Source organism: Leucopleurus acutus, assembly GCF_964270905.1.
Source record: "Leucopleurus acutus genome assembly, chromosome: 5".
Taxonomy (NCBI): domain Eukaryota; kingdom Metazoa; phylum Chordata; class Mammalia; order Artiodactyla; family Delphinidae; genus Leucopleurus; species Leucopleurus acutus.
The window spans coordinates 58,840,539-58,865,330 of record NC_139147.1 but is presented as its reverse complement, the minus strand read 5'-3'; the positions used below and the strand labels follow the sequence as shown (position 1 = coordinate 58,865,330).

At 43.7% G+C, this 24,792-nt stretch overlaps 3 protein-coding genes across 3 annotated transcripts in view; 2 read left to right on the top strand and 1 right to left on the bottom strand.

Annotated features, from left to right (window-relative positions):
* SLC9C1 (solute carrier family 9 member C1) overlaps window positions 1-2,550 on the top strand; it is a gene marked incomplete at its 3' end in the record, with an annotated part of 110,783 nt that extends 108,233 nt beyond the window's left edge. Inside the window, exon 26 of the mRNA XM_082839250.1 lies at window positions 2,423-2,550. Within this exon, the coding sequence (XP_082695376.1) occupies window positions 2,423-2,550 (128 nt within the window). The remainder of the gene's footprint in view (window positions 1-2,422) is intronic.
* Window positions 2,551-2,709: 159 nt separating this feature from the next.
* On the top strand, window positions 2,710-13,888 carry GCSAM (germinal center associated signaling and motility; the record flags this gene model as incomplete). The annotated part of the gene is made up of 5 exons (XM_082839249.1): window positions 2,710-2,792; window positions 5,264-5,308; window positions 6,593-6,639; window positions 12,697-12,725; window positions 13,622-13,888. 5 exons carry the CDS (start codon window positions 2,710-2,712, stop codon window positions 13,886-13,888), a joined length of 471 nt encoding a protein of 156 aa, XP_082695375.1.
* Window positions 13,889-18,875: 4,987 nt separating this feature from the next.
* The window catches only part of LOC309961636 (TPA-induced transmembrane protein), a 30,409-nt gene continuing 24,492 nt past the window's right edge, over window positions 18,876-24,792 (bottom strand). Inside the window, exons 5-6 of the mRNA XM_082839085.1 lie at window positions 24,517-24,698; window positions 18,876-20,269 (exon numbers count right to left, since the gene is read on the bottom strand). Coding sequence (XP_082695211.1) covers window positions 20,265-20,269; window positions 24,517-24,698 — 187 coding nt within the window. The 3' untranslated portion in view covers window positions 18,876-20,264. The remainder of the gene's footprint in view (window positions 20,270-24,516; window positions 24,699-24,792) is intronic.

The following is a 24,792-nucleotide window of genomic DNA, read 5'->3' as shown; positions in this document are numbered from 1 at the left end:
CAATTGGGTGAGGGACTGACAAGAATGAAGTGCCTACTATGTGCCAGAGAACACATTCAATTCGTTATAGATTGGCCTTCTCCCCAGAATCACGGTGAGCAGCTGGTGGAGGACAGCTGAGAGGCAAGACTTTATCAAGGACGTTCTGTGCCATATACTACCCCCTAAGAAATGGAACAACTTTCTGGGGGCCCGGAGGGTATGCTCTTCTGAGGTTAAAGACACCACCACCCTTTTAGTCACTATTAAAGTTCGAAATAAACAGCAAGCTTCCTGATAGCATAAGACCTTACCTGGTGCACATTCCCTGCAACAGGTAAGCAGAGGTCATTGAAATTGGTAGAGAACTTGGCTTAACTTTTCTGGGCCTCAGTTTCCTCATGATAACTGGAAATAATAACACAATACCTATGCTGGAGGGTTCTAGTGTGTGTGATGTTAGCATAGTACCTGATACAGAGTAGGGTTCAATAATTAGAAGATATTCTTTTTTTGGACCATCATCTTCATTAATGTCAAAGCAGCCATTGTAAAAATTAGTACCACCCAAAACAAGGGAATCCCTATGGTACAAAGTGAGGTGGTTTGGAGAAAATGAGCTAGCTGAGGAGTTGGGGGGTGGTCTTTACAGGATTGTGTTTGGTGTCCCAGAGCTCAGTTCATGCCATTGAGAGCTAGAACATAGAATCTAAAAACCCACCTGCCAAAAGGAGGCTTGGTGAACCCGAGGAATGTCTCCCGGCCCTCCCTGAGGGTCAGTGTTGTCTGGGACTTCTCCTCCTCAGATCCTCACAGCCCTCAGTCTGAAACTCTAGCATTCTTCTATCAGATTATAAGTCCCTATTTTTATGTCTAGATGTGAGGTCCTCAAAAGTAGAGACTGTTTCTTATTCATTTTTGAATTTCTGTTTCCTAACATTGTTTCTGGCATATAGTAGGCACTCAATAAACACCGAATGAATGGCTGGAAACCTAAATAAATACTGTCTTGAAAAGAAAAATAAAACAAAATACAGGTATGATGTGACTGAGAAAGTTATGATTGATGTTACATTTGTAATTTTGTATTTTAGAACTTTAGTGAGGCAGTGAAGGATTGTGACATTAATACAATTGGAGAATAAATAAAGTATAAATAAGAAAATAAACTGGGAAGTCACAGTTACAACTACTTATAACATTAGAAGCATTATTTTTATTTTACTGTCTATATCAGAGATGTGTATTTTTTCATCTGTGAAGAGCTAATATGCCTTTTGCCCGCTTTTGTTTTGGATTTCGGTCTACTTTGTTTTATTTATTGTAAAAGCTATTTTTACTTTGAAGAAATTAGCCCTTTCTCATAAATATTACCAAAAAGATTTTTGTCCAATCTGAGTGTCTTGTCCCATACAGAATTTTTATGTTTTTCTTATATATTTAAACATAATTGAATTAAATCTAGACAGCTTTTTGGTTTCTCCTTCATTTATCATTTATGCTTAAAATTATTTCCCCATCCCAAAATAAGACAAATCCACAGTATAATTTTCATAGATTTATTGCTTTACATTTAGCATCATACATTCATTATATGGTGTCAGATAGAAATATTTTTCTACATAATTACTCAGTTGGCCCAGCATCTTCATTTCTATGCTGACTTAAAATGTCTTCCTTACTATACTCAAAAGCCTTATATTTACTTAGATCTTATTTTCAACTTCACCTTCACCACCTGGTTAGCATCCAGTCAGCACACTCCACCATGTCTCTCCAGATCAAATTTGTTACAAAAAGCAGGGAAATTCCCACCATCAGGCAGAATGGCACCGATTCCCTTCATGAGAGGAGCTCAGAGTTTCAGAGGATGAATCTGCCAGAAGCAAACTCAGCTTCTCCCACTTATTCCCACTTGTCGTCAGACAAGTTGCATAAATTTTTTAACCTCAATTTCTTCATGGGTAAGACATAGAACCATAATACCTACCTCATGGATTTATTCTGGGATTAAGTGAAATATAACATAGAAAATGTATATGTTATTTACATTTAGGAAGTAGTATGTATAGTAAGTAATATATATATAATAGTAAGTAGTATTTATAGTGTGTGTGCATATATATGTGTGTATATATATATATATATATATATATATATAGTAAGCACATAATAAATTGTGTTTAATTTTTAGTTTCTTTTTCTCTATACCCTAAACTCCCCACAAATAAAAAGATAGTTATACAGAAACCCAAACAATGAGCCAATTTATTTTCTTTATTTAATTCTTTCCTTCCCTTTTATCCCATGTTCTCTGCCTTGGTGCTTTCCGTGAAAATTGCAATTTACATGAGACAAGGCCAGTGCCCTTCTCGGTTCCTGTGGACAGTCCCTGAAACTGCATAGAGCGGATAAGCCTCTCTGTACACTGATATTCTTGCAGTTGTCATGAGGCTGTCTGGACATTTGGGAACAAATGATTGGGGCCTGATGGTGTACGGCAGTTGCTGGAGAACGTTGCGAGGGCTGTTCTATGGCAATGGAGGGGAGGTCAAATCAAGGACAGACTGAGGTATATGCTTTAGAAGGGCGTATTAACAGATGGGAGGGCAACAAGAGGAAGCCGAGGCAATTCTGGGGTTACACACAAATAGCAGAAATGAAGAAAGCTGGAAAAAGTATCAAGCAAGGTGGGAAGCCTGGAAAGGAAAGACTTAGCTCATTCTTGATATGTTGAGGTTTGGGTGGCAGCAGATCTCTCATGAGACACCCTGGAATCTGAGAAATCAAAGCCCCAAACAGAGAACATCCAGGTGAGAGCAAATCCAACAAAACTTCTCCCAGGCTTTGCCTGTGAGGAATGAAGTCTGTCAGGTCCTGGACTTCACATACGCCCCAACAGAGGACCCTGCTTAGACGCAGCAGCAGTTGTAATGATAGTAAACGTGCAGACAAGACAGAAACACTCTGAAACCTTGGACAGAAGATGTGCCATTTTGCTAGGAATCTAGTGTAACTCCTGGCAGCTGGAAAGAAGACCCTTATTTCCTGTTGTCTCTTTGTCTGTCGATTTCATGTACCTTTCTGCTCCAGCTCCATCCTGGCCATTTCACTTTAAGCTCTGAGTTTCTATTTCTGAGGTAACCACATCCTCCACACGGCTACAATTGTTGAAAGGGCTGTGCAGAGAGACACCTGTGATTACCCCGATGCTCTTAAACAAAGTCTTCCTCATCAATCCTTTCTGACCAGGCCTTTTGAGTGTCAGGGAATCGTTAAAATATGGAACGAGCATCCCTGAATCCAAGAATCCCGAAGTGTGGCAAAGTCAGTTGTTCTGTGGCTTGAAGAGTTATCTACACTTTCCCCATGGTTTCCGGAGAAGTTTTTGAAAAAGTATCAGTTAAAAAGTAGCTACACAGCCAAAGGCTACACAGGCATCCCCCCAACAGGGTGCTTTTCTTCGGTGCAAATTAAGTATCAAATATTTGGTGTGTATCATTGGACCTAGGTTAAAGTATACAGTCCAAAGGATGAAACAGACTGGAAGGGCCATGGGCATTAGAAGAAGGGAGAGCACTGGGCAGACTGGAGCCAAGGAAGCTTTGTGTAAGAGACAGGAACCTGGAATTGCTGGCACGTAGCCTGAACCTACCCCAGACCAAAACTCCAAACTGAAATGCAAGAATATACTGCAGAAAAGTTGACTGGGGGAATTAGTTTGAAAATAGCTTTTGCGCATATTTAACTTTACGTGACCCTTACAACTCCATGAAGTAAGCGGTATAAGTATCCTCATTTTATACATAAAGAAACTGTGGCTCAGGGAGTCCAGAGATATTGATCCAGTAATGCAAAATTAATCATCTCCTTTCATCTCACTCCCATATCTCCTCAGCGAACCTGATTTCTTAGCTTGAGTGTGATTTAGTGGTTTCCTTCCGGTGTTTCTTTAATGGCAGAAATAGGAGATATAAGCAAATGGGCTAAGGAACCCTGAACGAAGCCTGAAAAGGAGGAAGAACTACAGCCATACCTCTCGGCCCCAAAGGCTCTAATGGTACACAGACGCCAGAAGCTGTCAGAAGACTCAGCACGCTGGTGCCCACAGCCAAGCTCAAGTGCAGCAGCCTCTCTTCCACTGCCCTTTCCAAGAGAACTCCATGAAAAATCTCACTGGGGGAGATATTTTTGTGTTTTCCAAACATTTTTGCATAGTGTTACTGGTACATGCAGTACTTTTTTTTTTTTTTTTTTTTTTTTGCGGTACGCGGGCCTCTCACTGCTGTGGCCTCTCCCGTTGCGGAGCACAGGCTCCGGACGCGCAGGCTCAGCGGCCATGGCTCACGGGCCCAGCCGCTCCGCGGCATGTGGGATCTTCCCAGACCGGGGCACGAACCCGTGTCCCCTGCATCGGCAGGCGGACTCTCAACCACTGCGCCACCAGGGAAGCCCCATGCAGTACTTTATAAAGGCCTTTCCCAGTCAACCGTGTAGGTAGTTAACCATCTCTCAGTTCAGAAAGATGCCCAGACTTAGCCTCAATGTCAGACTGCAGAGAGACCCTGAGCCTTTCTGCCGTTAAAGAGATAACAAGTCCTGTTTATATAGCTATACCTCGAGGTCAATAAGGCAGATTTGATGATCTGAGCCAGTTAGAGTTGCTCTGTTCTTAGCCACTCCTTCATTTATCAAATACTTATTGAAAATATATTTACTATGTGCCAGACACTGTGGCATATGCTGGTAATCTATACCATGATGAACAGACAAATATGGTCCCCAATCTTGTGAAACTCACCTTCTAGTGTAGGATATAGACAAGTGAGCAGAAAATTATAATAGAGTGTAAATAGGAGAAATTCAGAGTGCAGCGGGATCCTGTGTAAATATTGCCTAATCGGTGCCTAGAAGAAATTTCTCAAATGTCCACACACTTTTACTTTGATCTCCTGGAGATAACTCTGTGTGTCCTTCATCACAAGAGGCCACATAAATCGCTGGAATTGGAGATAAGCAAGCCTATTTTTCTTTGCTGGGAACACAGCAGAAAGTTCCTTCTCTGATTAGGAGTTGATAGTGTCATATTTCCAAAGGTCCAGTTAATGTCCTGGGAGGACGAAGCCATTCTAGTATGACAGATGTGTCCAAGTCACCTAGAATGAATATTCTCTTGGGGGAGAAAAAAAAAAGGGTTTTACAGAAATGACAAAGGGAAGAGAGTCACCCTAACGAAGCTGCAGAAACTAAACTTGTGATTTGTGTCATCTCTTGGCTATTTTAGATGCTGGGACTGCCACATCGCTGACGGGTGTTTCCGCCTTCCATGGTGAGTGGAGAACTGTTTTCAGGGGTTATTTCCCTATAAGTGTAGTTTCAATGTGGTATTTGCTGTAAGTTACCTGTGAATTACCCACTGTCTGTGGCCACAGTGGAAGCTGGGCACTAGCCCAGGCACCATCATCTGAGAGTCAGTCAGGGAAGTGATGCTTTGAGTTTGGTGAGAAACAGGAACAATAGTCTCATGGGTGGTTACACACTCTTCAAACGGGAAAGCCTCAGAAGCAAGGATGAAACTGGCTATCAGTGTAGAGAAAGGCCCCTTAATCACACTGCACATCCCAGCGTCTACCTGGGACAGAAGCATGCATTTCCGTCCCTTGCACAGAGAACGTATAGCCAGGGTGACCATATAATTCATTGTCCAAACTGGGAAACTTTTGCGAGTGAAAAGGAGGCTAAAAATAGTTAAGTGTCACTAAATGATTGATAACAACGTTAACTAAACTGTTTGTGTAAAGCAGGACATATGGTCATTCTCCTTAGAGCAGATGCTGTCCTTGTCTCCTGTGATGATAACTGGCTGCCATTATATTTAGAATGTGTTTTTCCAAGGGTCATCAGTGCAGTGCAGTCACCTCTGTGCTCACACGGGAGGTGTTTGATTGCTCGCTTGCTTGCTTGCTTGTTTGCTTGGATATCATACATTGGGATTGAGGTTGGGATTGGATACAACAATGGCTCCTTGATATAAAAGAAATTGAAATTTTGTCAGAAACAAAACTCTCCAAAAAGTTATGTAGAGGGGACTGCCCTGGTGGCGCAGTGGTTAAGAATCCACCTGCCAATGCAGGGGACACGGGTTCAAGCCCTGGTCCTGGAAGACTCCACATGCCGTAGAGCAACTAAGCCCGTGCACCACAACTACTGAGCCTGCGCTCTAGAGCCCGTGCTCCGCAACAAGAGAAGCCACCGCGGTGAGAAGCCCGCGCACCGCAACGAAGACCCAAAGCAGCCAATAATAATAAAAGAAAAATTATATATAACATAACCATAGTTCTCCATCTATAAATCAATTCCATACCAGCCTCAGAAAAAGGAGGAGGAAAGAGAAAAAGGGAGAGAGAGAAATGCAAAGGAGTAGATTTCTATTCGATCTTATCTTTGATTTTTTCTTTTTCCTATCCTCTTATTTCTCTGGCTGAAGGCGGTGTTATAAGAGGCTTATAACTTCAACAAATGCGTTAAGCATAAGTTTTCATAGTTGAGTGTAACTCCCTTTGAGAGTTTCTGAATATTAAAACAACCAATTTCTTTTCCTTCTCTTTTACAGGAAAAAAATGCACACTTTTAAAGTGAGAAAAGACTCCCCAAAGCAAAGTAAGTCATTGCTTTCACATCATTTTTACTTTTGACAGACTTAGGTTTCCAAGCTGCCCCTTCCCTCTGCTCCCAAAGCTCCTTGGGCATATTTCTAGTATAACACTCACACATTTGCTGCAATTTGTTCAATTGTGTGTCTCTTTTTCTCCACTAAACTGGGAGCTCATTGAGACAAGAATGGGCTTATCGAACTCCATAGCCTTCTGTTATTTCCCAAGGTCTGCAGGCTGAAGGAGTTAAAAGGGAACAATAAAAGCAAAAGGTGGAGGTGTGAGGCACATGTAAGGAACTGCAATGAGGCCAGTGTGGACACAGAGAGCACAGAGGAGGGGCAGGGCCTTGGGGTCAAGTTTAGGGTTAGGGTTTTTGTCTTGAGAGCTACAGGAGGCACTGAAAGGCTTTAAACTAGGGCCAAGTATGACCACATTTGCATTAAAGACATCACCCAGTTTGCTGTGCAGAGAACAAATTGTAGGAAGGAGTGACAAGAGCGGATGCTGGAAGACCACTTAGGAGGCTGATGCAACGGTCTCTGGTGACTGAACAGGGCTAAAGTTAAGGAAAGAAAAGCATTTGAAGGAGAGGGTGGTGAAGAGTGTCACGTGTAAGGGGGGAAGCAAAGGAAGTACAGGCCTGAGGACAGGCCACAACGTTTCTAAAGAAGAAAAACAAAGAGTTTTGCCTTTGCCTTCCTGGGCTTAAAGAGGAGAGCCTGGTTCATTCATTCTGACTCTGAAAAAACGAGCTCTACTGGTGTGTAAAAATATCATACAGCCCTCCCACCCCTAGCCTTTTCACCCAGGGGAATTGTGGGCGCAGGAAACCCCAATCTGCATCACAGCGAAACAGAAATAGAAATAGACCTCTAATGGTAGAAATAAGACCTCTAATGCTGAAACTCACAGACCCTTCTAGTTTTTTTTTAAATTTTATTGAAGTTATTGACGTATAACGTTACACTAGTTTCAGGTGCACAATGTAGTGATTTGATATATATACCATATATATCAAATATATATAATATACCATCACCATACAAAATTATTATAGTACTATTCACAATATTCCCTATACTGCATATTATGTTCTCATGACTTATTTATTTTATAACTGGATGTTTGTACCTCTTAATCTCCGTCAACTATTAACTCACACCCCTGCCCCTTCCCCTCTGGTAACCACCAGTTTGTCCTCAGTATCTGTGAGTCTGTTTCTATTTTGTTATGTTTGTTCATTTGTTTTGTTTTTAGATTCTACATATAAGTGAAATCATACTATATTTTTCTTTCTCTGTCTGACTTATGTCACTCAGCATAATACCCTCTAGATTCATCCATGTTGCTGCAAATGGCAAGATTTCATTCTCTTTATGGCTAATATTTCATTGTATATATATATACCACATCTTCTTTATCCATTCATCTACTGAGGGACACTTAGGTTGCTTCCCTGTCTTGGCTGTTGTAAACAATGCTGCAATGAACATTGGGGTGCATATATCTTTTCAAATTAGTTCTTTTGTTTTCTTCAGATCAATACTCAGAAGTGGAATTGCTGGATCGTATGGTAGTTGTATATTTAATTTTTTGAGGAAACTCCATACTGTTTTCCATAGAGGTTGAAGCATTTTACAGTCCCACCAACAGTGCAAAAAATTCCCATTTCTCCACATCCTTGACAACAGTTGTTATTTGTTGTCTTTTTAATAATATCCAGTATAGTAGTATAGTATTTGTACCATAGTACTACTATAGTAATAGCATACTACAGTAGTGTAATATAGTTTGAAATCACCAAGCATGATACCTCCAGCTTTGCTTTTCTTTTCTCAAGACTGCTCGACTATTCTGCATCTTTTGAGGTTTCATACAAACTTTAGGATCATTTATTCAAGTTCTGTGAAAAACAGTATTAGTTTTACCAATCCATGAGCACAGTATATCTTTTCATTTTTTATGCATGGTCTTCAATTTCTTTCATCTATGTCTTACAGTTTTCAGAGTACAAGTCTTTTACCTCCTGGGTTAGATTTATTCTAGGTATTTTATTCTTCTTGATACAATTGTACATAGGATTGTTTTCTTAATTTCTCTTTCTGATAGTTTGTTACTAATATATAGAAATGCAACAGATTTCTGTATCTTAATTTTGTATCCTGCAACTTTACTGAATTTATTAGTTCTAATAGTTTTTGTGTTTTTTTTTTGTGGTATGCGGGCCTCTCACTGTTGTGGCCTCTCCCGTTGCGGAGCACAGGCTCCGGACGCACAGGCTCAGCGGCCACGGCTCATGGGCCCAGCCGCTCCACGGCATGTGGGACCTTCCCGGACCGGGGCACGAACCCGTGTCCCCTGCATCGGCAGGCGGACTCTCAACCACTGCGCCACCAGGGAAGCCCTAGGGTTTTCTATATATAGTATTATATCATCTGCAAAGAGTGATAGCTTTACTTTTTCCCTTCTAATTTGCATGCCCTTTATCTCTTTTTCTTGTCTGGTTGCTGGGGCTAGACTTCCAATATTATGTTGAATAAAAGTGGTAAGTGTTGGGCATACTTGTCTTGTTTCTGATCTTAAAGGAAAAGATTTCAGCTTCTCATCATCAAGCATGATGTTGCTGTGAGCTTGATGTACATGGCCTTTATGCTGAGGTATATTCCCTCTATATTCAGTTTGTTGAGAGTTTTTATCATAAATAGATGTTAAATTTTGTCAAATGCTTTGTCTGCATCTATTGAGGTGATCATATGATTTTTATCCTTCATTTTGTTAATGTGGTCTATCACATTGATTGATTTGTGGATATTGAATTATCCTTGCATCCCTGGGATAAATTCCACTTGACCACAGTGTATGATCCTTTTGATGTATTGTTGAATTTGGTTTGTTAATATTTTGTTGAGGATTTTTGCATCTCAGTTCATCAGGGATATTGGCCTGTACCTTTTTTTTTTTTCTGTGGTGTCTGTCTGGTTTTGGTATCAGGGTAATGCAGGCCTTGTAAAATGAGCGTGGAAGCATTCAATATTTTAGAAGAGTTTGAGAAGACTAGGTATTAACTCTTCTTTAAATGTTTGGTAGAATTCACCTGTGAAGCCGTTTCACCCCAACCTTTTGTTTGTTGGGAATTTTTTGATTACTGATTCTACTGATACTAGTAATTGGTCTGTTCATTTTTTCTATTTCTTTCTGAATCAGTCTTGGAAAATTGGATGCTTCTAGGAATTATCCATCTCTTCTAGATTGTCCAGTTTGTTGGCTTACTTGTAGTTGTCTCTTGTGATTGTTTGTGTGTGTCTCTCTCTCTCTCTCTCTCTCTCTATATATATATATATATATCGTTAGTTTTAAGCTGATAGTTACTTGTTTGAATGCATCCTAAAAGCACTACATTTTTACTGCTCCCCACCTATGTTTATGTTATTGTCATCATATTTCACATTTTTATTCTGTGTATCCCTTAACTTCTTTATTGTAGTTACAGTCGATTTTACTACTTTGGTTTTTTAACCTTCATACCAGCTTCTTAAGCAGCTGTTCCACTGGCTTTAATATATATTTGCCTTTACCAGTGAGATATTTTCTTTCGTATAGTGTCTTATTTTTAGTTATAATCTTTTCTTTTCTGCTTGAAGAAGACTCTTAAACATTTCCTGTAAGGCCAGTCTAGTGGTGATAAACTCCTTTAGTTTTTGCTAGTCTGGGAAATTTTACCTCTCCTTCAATTCTGAATAATAACCTTGCTGGGTAGAGTTTTCTTGGGTTGTTAAGGTTTTTCCTTTCAGCACTTTGAATATATCATGCCACTCCCCTCTGGCCTGCAAAGTTTCTGCTAAAAAATCAGCTCATAGTCTTGTAAGAGCTCCCTTGATATGACTTGTTTTTTTCTTGCTGCCTTTTATCTCTTTATCTTTAACTTTTGCCATTTTAATTATGATATGTCTTGGTGTGGATCTCTTTGGGTTCATCTTGTTGCTTCCTGGACATGGATATCTGTTTCCTTCCCCAGATTAGGGAAGTTTTCAGCCATTATTTCTTTAAATACATTTTCTGCCTCTTTCTCTCACTCTTCTCCTTCAGGGACCCCTATAATGTGAATGTTAGTTTGCTTGATGTTTTTCCCAGAGATTCCTTAAAACTATCCTCATTTTAAAAAATTCTTTTTCCCTGTTGCTGTTCTGATTGGGTGATTTCCACTCTTCTGTCTTCCGATCGCTGATCCTTTCCTCTGTATCATCTAATCTGTTGTTGATTCCCTCTAGTGTATTTTTCATTCCAGTCATAGTATTCTTCATCTCTGATTGGTTGTCTTTCTTACATTTTCTAATTCCCTGTGGAGGTTTTCACTGTGTTCCTCCATTCTTCTCCTGAGTTTGGTCAGCATCTTTATGATCATTATTTTGAACTCTATCAGGTAAATGACTTATCTTCATTTCATTAGGGTTTGTATCTGGGGGGTGATTTTGTTCTATCATTTGGAATATTCCTCTGTCTCCTCATTTTGTTTGATTTCCTGTGTTTGTTTCTATGAATTAGTCAAAACAGCTACCTCTTCCAGTCTTGCAGTCATGGCCTTGTGCAGGAGTAGCCTCTGTGTAGACTGTATGTGCTGGGCAGCTTTGGTGGGATGGCTAGAGCTGGGGTAGGAGTTGGGGGTGGAGAGCCAGAGTGCACCCCCCTGGTGTTGCTTTTGGGGGATGGCTGGACCTTCTGTGGGCCTGGAGCCTACAGGGGCAATCTTGGCAGCCTGGCTGAAGCACCTGGACTATGTTCCCATCTGTGCTATCAAGGTGAAGGAGGAATGCAAAAAATGGTGCTCTCCATGCCTTTGAACCCGAGGAGTATTCCAGTAGTTGCCTGCCCATTAGGCAGATGCTCTAGGGGTAGTAAATGGATTTCTTCACATAGAGTCTAGGTGCCTTTTAAACCGCTATTCTTATTGCTGTGCCCCCCCCCCGGGGGTGGAGGCAAATGTACACATGGGCCCCTCAGTGATACCCCTCCCTCCTGCAGGTTGCTGTATCAAGGACAGGGTTCCTGTCCATACCATCTCTCCTACCCATCTTTGTTTGGTCCTTCTGTCATTTATTGTGCAAAGCTGTTCAGTCAGCCCTCAGTTCTTCTCCAGAAAGAATTGCTCTATATGTAGGTGTAGATTTGGTGTGTCCATGGGAGGTGCTGATTGTAGGGTCTTCCTAAGCCACCGTCTTGGATCCCCACAGACCCTTTTCTTGCAGTGATAGTCACGGAAGTCCTAGATAGCCAGGGGAATTTACAGAGATGTGAGAATCTGGAATGTCAGTACTGAGGGACTATAAATCTTTACACAGCAAGGTGGCCTGCATCAGCACAACCACCTCCCACGTAGGGTGATATCCTGAGGCTTCTTTGTGAATTCTCATGTTTGCTTATTCAGCTAGTGTGTTTGCCTCTTTGCTGAGTGGCCAGAGCCAGCTGGTTTTAAGTACACTGGCTTTTGAAAAATTGGTCTGCTTATGTTTGTTTCTGCCAGCAGTCTCAAAACTGGGAATGTTCAGTTTAAGAGTTTCTTTCTCTGTAAAGCTTTCCCTGAGCACCAGCTTCCACACTGTCATCATCCCCTGTCACCTACAGTAGAAACGACAGCTTTCCTCTGCATTGTGGATCTCTCTTAGGTCCTTGTCTGCCTCCTATGCTTGCCTGTGAGCCCCTTGAGGACAGGGACTGTCTGATTCTTCTTTGTCTCTCCAGTTCCTGGTACAGGGTAGACATGCAACAAATTTTAGGGAAGGAAGGACAGAGAAGGAAAGGAGTGAGGAAGGGAGGGAAGTGTGATTTCCTATCCAAAGACCCACTGAACGTGTTTCCGTCCACTCAGCGTCTCAGCACAGCTCTGGCTGTTTCTTGTCTGGATGGCCCTGTCACTCCCCAGGGAGCTGAAGACCAGGCTAGCCTGAGGAAGACTACCCCTGCTGTTCCTTGATTCTCTGGTTGCTTCTCTTTCAGTGTTCCTCTCCTCCCCTCCCAGAAATCTCCCCATGACCTGAAATTCATTAAGTGTGTTTTCTTTCTCCAGATGAAGAAACATCATCTGCTCCCATCCAGGTAATGCAAACACTTCTGAGACTTTTTCTGAGATGACAGTAGAAATGCAGACACCTCAGATAGCAGGAGAAGACCTCCAACACCCCTTCTGACCTTAATATTGAATTCTTTAGACACCAGTGCTTGTGAGCCCAGGGACATATGCAGAGCCTGAGGGCAGAAGCAACAGCCATCTCTGTTGCACAATTTATTGAAAGGAACTAATATTTTTTGAGTACTTGGTTTATGCCATGCAGTGGGCTGAGCGCTTCACATGCATCAGCTCATGTAACTGTCACAACAACCCTGTAAGATTTGTACTATTATTTTCCTACCCATTTTACAGATGAGAAAACTGAGACATTAAGTGATGTTCCCTCAAAGCCGGACAGCCGACAAGATGGCAGGGGCATGATTCAAAAACAAGTCTCACTGCCAAATCCATGCTCTTTCTCCTGTACCTTGCTGTTTTGCTTTTTATCTCCTGAGATTTCACTGAGTGAGACCTTCTCTTAAGTGGATTCTCTTTTTAATAATGCAGATATCTCTAGAATGGGTGGTTAAACACCATAACCCAAGCACTTTAAGGTGTCTTCAGATTGTTCTCTTATATAAGAATGAGCAGCCTCAGGGTCCCGAGACTTTGGGAATTACATAGTGTGGTCTGGGGTCACTCTGGGACGTGGGGCAGAGAATGCATGCCTGAGTAGGCTGAGTTCTCTTAGCAGCATGAGAACTCTGGCAGCTTGGGCTAGTGGTTGGGCTGCGGCAGCCATTTAGGAAAACCAGACACAGGAGATGGAAGGGAAGCGGCCGTGTAAGACAGACTTTGCCCAAGGCTGAACCTCTGTTGAGACGAAGTATAAAGGGAATGGCAAGAGGCCAGGTCTTGATGATGGCTGTCCTTTGACCAGCAGGAGAATGCTGACCAGGGGTCCTCGGAGGATCTGTGCTACACCCTCATCAACCACAGCGTCCTCGGGAAAAGGCCATCAGGGAACGCTGCTGAGGAGTGCTATGAGAACGTTTCCTTCAAGGCTGAGAGACCCAGAGAGTCGCTGGGCGGAGACGGGACTGAGTATTCGCTTCTTCGTGTGCCTTCCGCCCCTAGGCATCCGTCCTCCCCAGAAGATGAATATAAACTTCTCATGCCCAGTAGAATCTTCTCTGACTCCCTGATATAGCCACATCCACTTATGCCCCCTTCTCAGGCTCAATCTTCTCATTTCTAATGAAGTGATTGGTTCAGCACTTAATACCAGCAAATAAAAGCCAGGGTTGGGGAGCTCTGGTTGAAGCAGGCATGGGGCACAAAGCCCTTTCAGCTTATCTGCCCCTCAACACACACACAACGGCCCTTCCTATAGGGGTCACTGGAGAATGTAGTTTGCAAGCCTCAGGGCCTCCTAGATCCTTCTCAATGTCCAGCATCCAAAGATCAACCAACTATCCCAAACACCCACTCTTTGAGAAGGAAGTGACCATCTTTGGTTCTAAGTGGCTTTAAGAAATGGGCCATTCTACTCAGTGGTGGGAAGAACTCCCTCGTCCCCTGCTCCTCTGTTCAGGTTCTTCCTATAAAATGTCCACACGACTGTCCTCTGAAGTCACAGGGAAGCTTCACCCATCATAGTAAGTGCACCCAAAGGGGAGTCCTCATTCCACACATGTGTGTAGACCCAGCTCCTCACTCATAGCCTTCCGGGTGGGCACCTGTGGCGTTGCTCTTACTCCACACCTCTAAGCAGTGTCCTTCGCAGAGCGTCCTTTGACTCATTGGCTCTGGTGGTGTGGTTGGTTACATGGGTTGAATTAGTAAGTTCCAGGCCAAGTTTTTATATATTTTTAATCCATATTTTTTAACTTTGTATTTCTCCCTAGAAATCTTAGGAAAATCATAGCATCAGAGAAGGATAGGGTAGATCATTGGCGATCCTTTAATCCCATTATTTTTTCTGGCTCAAAGAGGATAACTAGCTCAATGCAACATTTCAAGTGACTGGCAGAACCTTACCTAGAGCCTGATTTCCTGGCTTCCAATTCAGTGCTCTTCCAATATACTACATAGAAGGGCCTCTACTACAGGGTATATGTATGTGTTAAATAATATGCCATGTATAAACTATGAATAGTGTCCACACTGGAAAAATCACACACACACACACACACCCCTCTTCTCTAATGAGCATTTCTCCCTACGCCCCAATTATTTATTTTCCCTTATCTTTCTTTTAGTGTTTCTACAATTATGCCTATCCCCTAAAACAGGGGTCAGCACACTACGGCCCACAGGCCAAATGTGGCCGACTCGCTGTTTTGGTAAATAAAACGTCACTGGCCCACAGCCCGCTCATCTGTCTATGGCTCATTTGTCTGTGGCTTCTCAACCTCAGCAGAGTTGAAAGGTTGTGATGCACACTGTAGGTCCTGCAAAACCAAAAATATTTATTTGGGGGCCCTTTTCAGAAAATAAGTTTGCAGACCCCTTCCTTAAATAATCATAACTATAGATAAACTAGACAAAAGTGTGTTTGGGTATTGGTGTAACCTGTAAGAGCTAGTACCAATAAAATGGTATGGAAATATTAAACCAAAAATTAGGGTGAGAGCAAGAATAATTAGCAAATTAGACTATTTCTATATGCACACCTGCGTTCTCAACTTCCTGTTTTATTTAACCCATAGCTATTGTCCTAATTTTTAGGGGTGTTAAAATAGTAAAAAGTTTGTTGAGATAAGCAGTAGATGCATTATGAGTTTAATTACTGTTTTGTTCCCCAACCGAACCAAAGTTAAATAATTTTGCTATTTAAAGTGTGCTAGGGGCCCAGCAGGGATAAATCCAGTGGCTTAAGGTTCGATGTGTCAACACAGGTTTGCTGAGACTTCAGCCAGTTGATGGTCTTGATCTAAGAGCCAATCACATCTGAATATCTTATACTCCACTAACTTCCTATTTTTAGCAAAATCCTTCCACATGGAATCCTAACTTTGACCTTTGGCCAGGATTCACTCAAGTTCAAAAGGAGACATGCATGATAGCAGGGAATACAGTACAAGACGTAACATGGCTTAGGGCAAAGAATGCGGATACTGGAGTCAGATAATCAGTGATTCGAATCCTGATTCCTGTTCTTCCTCCCTGTGAGAACTTGAGCATGTAGATTGGAGGCTCAGTTCCATCACCCATAAGTAGGAGGATTATATTCAATGTACGTACATCATCTGTCACAGATTCTGAACAAATGATATCAAGAGTAAAGGGATAAAAAACTCTTTATGATGTCTATAGAAAAACATGTGCTGATGGGCCTGGTGATGCAGGGCCACCTGGCAGTCTTCCAGAGAGGCAGAAACACAAAATTGCTGGGGTTTACACTGGGATTTTTCACTTGGACGTTGGACCCCTGTGGAAGTTGATTGGTTTAAATATTCTTAGTACAACATGATAAGTTGTAGTTGTTTGAGTCTTACCCCATGAAAGAATTACGTGTCCCAAATATGTTTTCTAGGGAACATGTTAAGTATAAATGCTTAAACAAAGAAAATTGTTCTTATAATGAAATGTAGAGGGATTCTGAAAGGGAATTATTTTTGAGCGGGAGAACCCTTTGGGAGTGCTTCGAAATACCTACTAGGGCTGTATATAATGCTGATCTATTTTCCATAGATTTCAGGATTTCTGATGAAAGCAGGGTACCCTCTTTACAGAAAATGTACATTCACACACACACACACACACACACACACACACAAATATCTGTATACAATTTCAAGGGGTTGGGGATGCAACCCCTAAGTTAAAGAATTTCTGTTCTTGATAAGAGACTGAGGATTTAAATTGGTCCCTTAAGTCACATATATAATCAGAAAATTCCCCTCCCTGATGTTGATCTTAAAACTATACACAGCCTAAGTTCACAGAGGCATATTTTATGCAGTATCTGCAGGCTTTGTGGTTTCCGCTTTGAGTTCATACTAGTAGCTATAAATAATCTTAGTCTGTGAATAAATTCTTACATAGAACAGAAGAGAGGTACAAGAAAAAGACAAAGATAGGTCAGGAAATCCTACCGTTGACAACAAATAAATTCAAATCCTCACGTTTTTAAGACAACCTTGGGTGACAGATGCTTCCAATATGCTCAGGAATGGAAAGGCATAGGTAGAACAGGAGAGTCGAGTCCCCAAGATTCCACAGGAGCCTTCCGAGAAAAAGGAGATTCTGTTTACATTTATCTGACTCTGTTCTTTTCCAAGCCAACCTACTGAGTTCAGAAAGCCACGTGATCTGAATGTGCCTCGGTTCTGTCAACAGTTAAATGGATCTGTGTAAGTCTCTCCCCCTTTCCTAACAGAGGGTTCCTTTGCGAGGCACTGGGTGAAGCGTTGAGGGGTCGTTATCACCCCAGAGAGTCTTGTACAGTCTGATAATCACAGCTCTCAACCCATCCCTTCCCCCTCACCACCTGTGCTCCTCATGGATTCCCAGATGGTAGCCCAGTCTGAACTGAGCATGACCCTGGGGTGCCCACCAGTTGGAGGCCATTGATCATGTGTGGTTGCCCACTAGACTGGACTTTGCTCCCCAACACTGAGGAATTCTGGGCTGGTCATTCCACCTCTCCAGACTCTGGTTTCCTAACTATAAGATGAGAGGGGCTGCCTTCTGTTACTAAGAGGATAATGAACTTTAATCATAAAGGAAAGATTGCTGCTAGCAATGCAGTAATAGTGTGAATTAGCTTATTTTAAAACAATGAAACAGTAATGGGAGCAGAGGAGGGAAGACATAGAGATTTCTCCCATTTTTCTCACCACTAATCAGACTCTGAATAGGGCAGAATCCATGTCTAGAGTCCACATCTAAAGGGGAAAGGAGAAAACATGCAGCTCATCCTAAGACACAAACATGTGTAAAGAAAAGCAAATCTGTTTATTCAAATCCCACCATTGCTTCAAGGTTCAGCGCCAGTCCTACTTCCTAGGCAAAGCCTTCTCCAATTAAACTATACTTTTCACCCTTTTCTCTGACCATCACGCAGCCCTGCAGTTTGTCTTTATTTTTAACACCTATTTTTTCCTGCTGTTTCCTGTTTCATCTGTGCAGAGCCTGACTCCCTAATAAAACCAGTGGCTTTTTTCCTTATCATCCTCTTCTTCATTGGAATATTCTATAGCCTTTTGCAACACAGATCATTAAAAAATCTGCAGAACTAAGTTAAATTGAAAGGGAGAAGAGAATAGGACACGTGGCTAGAATTTTTGTCAGTAATGGGAGGAGGGGCAGGTTCCACTGATCCGGCTGTATCCTTTCTGCCTGTACCTCAGTGACTCCCAGAAAAGACCAGTATTTTTTCCTCAAATCCTTCAGTGAGGGACTTCCCTGATGGTCCAGTGGTTGAGACTCTGCTCTTCCACTGCCGAGGGCCTGGGTTAGATCCCTGGTCGGGGAACTAGGATCCCACAAGCCGCGTGGCCAAAAAAACAAAACAAAACAGAACAAAACAAAACAAACAAAAAAAGCCTTTCAGTGATGCCACAGATATTCGTTGAAACCTTCTTATGTACCTTCATTATGCGCGTCATGAAGATGTGTGATGGCCAATCAATTCATCCCCTATAGCACCACAGTATATAAGTGCCATTTTCCCCCCAAACACCTCAAAATGCTTTAGTCACAAAGTTCAGTTCTTTCCACACCATTTGGGCAGAAGAGTCAAAACTAACGGAAAATCCTCTCTATGACTTTCAAGTGGTCAGAACCCAAGACAAGGTGCCTGCACCTTGGTGGTTTCCAAAAGAGAAGGGAAGATCAGAACCAAACCCGGTCCTGCCTCCAGACAGGAAACAGCCCTTCCTTCCAGCCCCAGGCTCTTCAGACACCTGGTCCTGCCTGAGGGGCCCCGGGTGTTGGGGGGGGGGCAGGGGGGGCGGGGGGGGGGAGTGGAGAGGAGAGACGGCTCCCCTGCTCCCCAGGCAACAGGAACAGGGAGAGGAAGACACAGGCCAGCCCAGTTCAATCTTATTCACTCAGAAGGGGAAGCTGCCCTTGGGGAAATGAAAAGGTCACTTCCAATACCATTTACTGTGAGAACATGCCAACCCAAATCCTGGCCCTGGAGAGTCAACCCCTACGCAGCAAAGGTCAACGTGGCAATGCGGAGGCAAAAATAGAGTTCTTCATTATTTTCTTAAAAGTACAAACATGAAGGTTTAGGTTTGACGTATAAAATAAGAGGAAGAAGGGAAATTCACCTGTTTCACTAGTTGGAGGAACTATCCTCAAAATGAAACACCGACTTAGACTTACGATAAATGTTATCTTTTAGTTAAATAACAAAGCACATTCACATTATGCAGAGTCCTGGGTCATAAAGAGCCCCAGGCAAATCTAGCCTGAGACTCCTACTCCAACACATCCCGGAACGCAGCTGCCCCCAGCCTGACTGTCCACCCAGGGCCAATTTAACTGAGATACTGAGGCTGAGAAACTCTCATTACATGACCACAAAACCCTCCTGGAAATTTCCAGCAAAGCCATTTTCCTAACAAGACACTTTGTTCCCTCGTGACAGGTAATTCTATATCCGTAGACGACCAATAGAGTCAGTCTTGTTCACTCCACCCTCACCCCTCCAAAAGGATCTGACGTTGAACTTCCAGCAGTTTATTTCCGAGCGTGGTTCTTCCTGTTTCACAACCATCTTCAATAAGATACACAATCAGTGCCTGAAGACACTGAATCCTACAGGAAGGCTAGTGACTCTGGACAACAAAAACCAACATGTACTACCTAGAGCAGATGGTAAGCAGTATTAATGATTCTCTGATGAAAGTTGATGAAAATATAAATGGAGAAACTGTCCAAAATGAGAGTCGTGTGTTCAAAACTAACATGGACCCGTGTTTCCATAAGAGGTGTTCAGCAGTCGCAGGAACTATACACAGAAGGGAAATAAGAAACACACACCTCATTTCTGTAGCTCTACATAACATTGCATGGAGTGCCAAGGCTAGTTTGCTGAGATATGCGGCTATGGAAGGAGACACAGACGATGCTGCTTACATCTGGTGAGATGCCTGCCTTTTCCTCACAGCCTTGCTTGGAGGTAGATCAGACATCGGGGTGGGACGGAGGATTTCAGGGAGCCATTGGCTCAGCTCTCCCTCACCTCGCCTCTCCCCGTTCTCTCGCCAGGGGCTCAGGCTGGCGGGATCCTGCCTCAAAGGCCACCCTTACCCTGAAGAGAGCGTGTCCACGTGTGGGTGGAGGCAGAGAGTGCTTCAAGAACAGCAGCGACCTGGCCCTGCAGGTCCACCTGCCGCCTGGTCACCCCGCCCCATGTGGACCCAGCTGGGGCAGCCCTGGGTGCTGTTTTGCTGCATGTAGTGCCAGACTCTGCAGAATCAGGAGAAAAAGGGCCGTCTCCAGCCCTGTAGTCACTGTGCGTCCTTCTGCGTTAATTCACAGGATCTCTTCTGTAAAACGGAATGAATTCTCCTCATCCCAGAGTTCAGTGGAGTGCTGCTTTCAGACACAGATCGACCTCGACCGCTTCATTCTGAAAAGAAAATGCAAAGTCACCATTTTTTAAAAAGCATGGTTATTCTAAACATTTATGTTTTTATTTTATTTCATTGGGTTTGATTATAAACGCTAATGTAAAAGTGGAATATCTGTAAATTCCTAACAGAGGAGGTTTACTCTTCAGGCAACACACACGCATGCACGCGCACACGTGCACACACACACAGAGGCACACATGCAGAGGCGCACACATGCACACACACGCACACAGAGGCACGCGTGCGCAAACATACACGCACGCATGCACGCAGAGGCACACAGCTCTGAACTCCTTTCAAAAGGCAAATGACATTGTTTGCTTATTTGCTTCGGTATAATTCATGATAAATAACATTTTGACAAGGCCCTTTGGATGCAGAGGACATTTTAACAGTCTTTTTGCATAATCTAACCATAAAAATACCTCTACATTTTCATTTTTAATATAGCGCAATATTCAATGAGACATTCTGATGAGGGAAATGGCGCACAGCTGGCCTGACTAAAGCAGAGGTACCCAGGCAACGACTCGGGACAGGACACAGGGGACCCACGTGCGCCACAGCAGGGTTCTGGCCGTTGATGTTGGGGATTTCTTTGCCATCAGGAGCTGTCCTGTGCATTGTAAGAGGTTTAGAAAAATCCTTCTGGCCTCTTCCCACTAGATGCTAGTTTCCCACCAACACCCCCAATTGTGACAACTAAAACGTCTCCGGACTTTGCCAAATACCTTGGAGCGGGCAAAACTGTCCTGGCTGAGAAACAGCACTCTTTGGCTGAACTCTGTGTTTCCCGGGGAATCTCCCAACAACCTAAATGTTTTCCCTGGACACCCCAGGCAGTCCTTTCAAGGGCAGAATGCATACACTGGCGTCTCTGCCAGCAGCCAGCCCATCCATTTACCCCAAATCTGTGCAAACGAGATTCACTCTTCTCATTGCCTAGAGCTTTTTCCTCTTCTCTCTCACATGAATCAGTTTTTGCTTTTGTTCCTTACTCAGTCTACTGGTTAACGCCTTCACATGTCAGAAAACACGACAAAATAACTTACCCCACGTCCAAAATCACTCATGCAGCTGTTTTACATTGTAAAACAGATTTCCCCTCCTTGTCTCTGGACCCCTCCCTCCACTCGGTGAAGAAGCTCAAAGGTAGAAGGGAGGTGGGGGCAGTGATCCAATAAAAAAAGTCCCTTAACCTTGAGGACATCGTGCCAAGTGAAATAAGTCAGACAGAGAAAGACAGATACTGCAGGATCTCACTTATATGTGGAATCTTAAAAAAACAAATTCACAGAAAAAGAGATCAGATTGGTGGTTGCCAGGGGTGGGGTGTGGAGGAGGGGGAATTGGATGAAGGTGGTCAAAAGGCACAAACTTCCTATTATTACAACATAAATCAGTCCTGGGGATGCACTGTACAGCATGGTGACTATCACTAACACTGCTGCATGGTACCTTTGAAAGCTGCTAAGGGAGCAGATCCCCAAAGTTCTCGTAATGAGGGAAAAGAAACTTTTGTAACTATACGAGGTGATGATGATGGCTGTTAACTACACTTATCACAGCAGTCATCTCCTAATACGTGTGTCAAGTCATTATGCTGTACCCCTTAAACTAACACAGTGCTATTGGTTAATTATCTCTCAATAAAGTTGTAAGAAAATATAAATTTAAAAATTCACTTATGGGCTTCCCTGGTGGCGCAGTGGTTGAGAATCTGCCTGCTAATGCAGGGGACACGGGTTCGAGCCCTGGTCTGGGAGGATCCCACATGCCGCAGAGCAACTAGGCCCATGAGCCACAACTACTGAGCCTGCGCGTCTGGAGCCTGTGCTCCGCAACAAGAGAGGCCGCGATAGTGAAGAGGCCCGTGCACCGCAATGAAGAGTGGCCCCCGCTTGCCACAACTAGAGAAAGCCCTCGCACAGAAATGAAGACCCAACACAACAAAAATAAATTAATTAATTAATAAACTCCTACCCCCAACATCTTCTTTAAAAAAAAAAAAAAACTTTTCTCTGTGAAGAATCAGAACATCATCTTTGTGGGACGGTGCCTGCCCAGCTCCTGACAGGAGCGGGGGGATACCTCGCCAAGCCCACCGTGCCTACGCACACAGGGAGCTGGCGTCGGTACCCCCGGGCCTCACTGGTCCCTCCCAGAGGGCCTCACACCCCTCTCTTCCCTCCCTCTGGACTTGGTTCTGAGCTGCCCCTCCCTCTGCCTCCCTGCCTTCTCTGCATCTCTCTTCTTCCTTCCTCGCTTCCCAAATGGTCACTGTCTACCCTTCTATTTGAGAAGGGACTGATACTCATACTCCTGAAAATATCAAACACTGCTCATGCTCTGCAAGGTGGGTTGGGGGCGGGGGTCACAGAAATCCCCATCCCCAGGAAAAATGCCTGAGAGAAAGAGTACCGTCTCCTGAGGAGCAGAAACAGTGTCGCTCAGGCCTGCATCCCTGATGCAGAGTCTGAGGTTCAGTTCCAGGTCTTCTGTCAGACCTCATAAGCCACCTGCCCTCATAACGTGGACCTGCCGGCCTCATAATCCTCCTCAACCTTGTCTCACCCTCCTCCCACCCCATGGTCTTCATTTAGAAAGTGCTGGGGACCACAGCTTCAAAGAGGAGGCTCAAGAAGTCAAGGTCAGTCACCACACAGCAGGCAGGGTGGGCCTCCCCTCTCTCTGCCGTGCACAGGAGTGGGCTGAAAGGTCCTTCCTTCCTTCCTTCCTTCTCTCCCTCTCCCTCACCCCCTTCTTTCTTTCTAAAATTCCTGTACAGGGGGCAGAACCTCTTCACTCCACACAGTATGTTATCTGCCTGGCCCAGAGACACACTTCATTTATTTAGATGCTCAGTGAAGAAACTATTCATTTATGTGACTTTCCCAGTGAGCTAGAAGTTGGCCCTCTGAAAGTCATTCCTTTTATTCATTTGGGAAAAAGAGAGCTTTAAGAACTGCTTTATAAAACTCTCTGCCTTCCCAGGCCGAGATCAGTCCACTTCCACTTTCCGTTCCCAAGAATCAAGCGTCATCACAATAAACGCCTCTTCTCACAGCGTGTGGTAACGCGTGCGCTTTATAATCTGTTGCACTCTCCTGACCCTCGGCTGCTGGCCCCGTGCCTGCCACTCACCACACCTCCTTCTCGTTCACCTTTTTCATTCTTTCCACTAGTATTTACCACTGCTGATGTGCAGTGTTTCTGATGGGTTGTGGCTGAAAAACCATCCAAGACTGTTGGCATTAAACAAGAGCTAAAACCTCTCCAAGTGAGGAATCAGAAGTGGGAAATGAGAAGAAGAATGGGAAGTAAGGTCAAAGCTCAGTGCAGACACACGTGAGGGAAGGAGGTCTCGAAGGCTGGCGGTCATCTCACCTTTCCACCTTCCTTTCTGGCAGGTTTTGTACAACGTCCTCAGATTCTGACAAGTCGGGTATCTTCTACGCTTGTTAAAAAACATATCCATTTCCCCATCCTTTTCTTAGTTTTAAAAGTAGATGAGTAAATGTATTACAGTCTTCTATGGAAAGAGACGAACTTGTCTTTTTATGTTCCTCTATTAATATCTTAATGCAGCAGTCCCCAACTTTTTGGCACCAGGGACCGGTTTCACGGAAGACGACTCTTCCACAGACTGGGGGTGGAGGTGGGAGTCGGGGGGGTGTTTCAGGCAGTAATGCGAGCGATGGGGAGCGAGGGGGAGAGCTGGGGGTGGCAGAGGAAGCTTCACTCGCTCGCCCGTTGCTCACCTCCTACTATGTGGCCCTCCTCCTAACAGGCCACAGACTGGTACCGGTCCACAGCCCGGGGGGTTGGGGACCCCTGTCTTAATGGACTCAGTGGCCTTCAATAGAAAAAGAGATAGATTCCCCATACTGAGGTCATCTTTCAACAATTTAACTATATTGTTTACTTCAAACTCTTCAGCACTTGCTTCTCTTGTGAGACCACAATGTTTCCATGAAGGTTTCTAATGATATTCTGATGTGGGATATGGGGCTTAGAAGGTGGGTGAACCACAGCAAGGAAACACATAGCAACCCTCATGTTTATAGTTTAGTTGTTTCCGTAACATTTTTTCCAGTTGCTCTGTCTGCTCACGGAGGGCAGGGACTGGGTGACCTCCACGGAGCGTGGAACATCACCTGCTCAGAAAGCAAATCGAGCCATCTGCCCTGTCTGGTTCACTTGTTTATCATCACAGCTCTGCCTTCTGATGTGCTCGACTTACCAGAGAACCAGAGGGACACTGGGTCAAGCCCCAGAGTCTCACAACCGGACACGTTCTGATCATGGAAATCCTGCTGCAAAACGCCCAGCACCAACTCTTCACTCATCACATACTTCATAAAGTTGTGGTCTTCTGACGGAAACCCAAAGTGCAGGTGGTAGGTTATTGTGGCGTTTTCACCACTGAAAGGCAAACCAAACAGAGACAGTTAAAAATATCAACAGAGGGCTTCCCTGGTGGCGCAGTGGTTGGGAGTCCGCCTGCCGATGCAGGGGA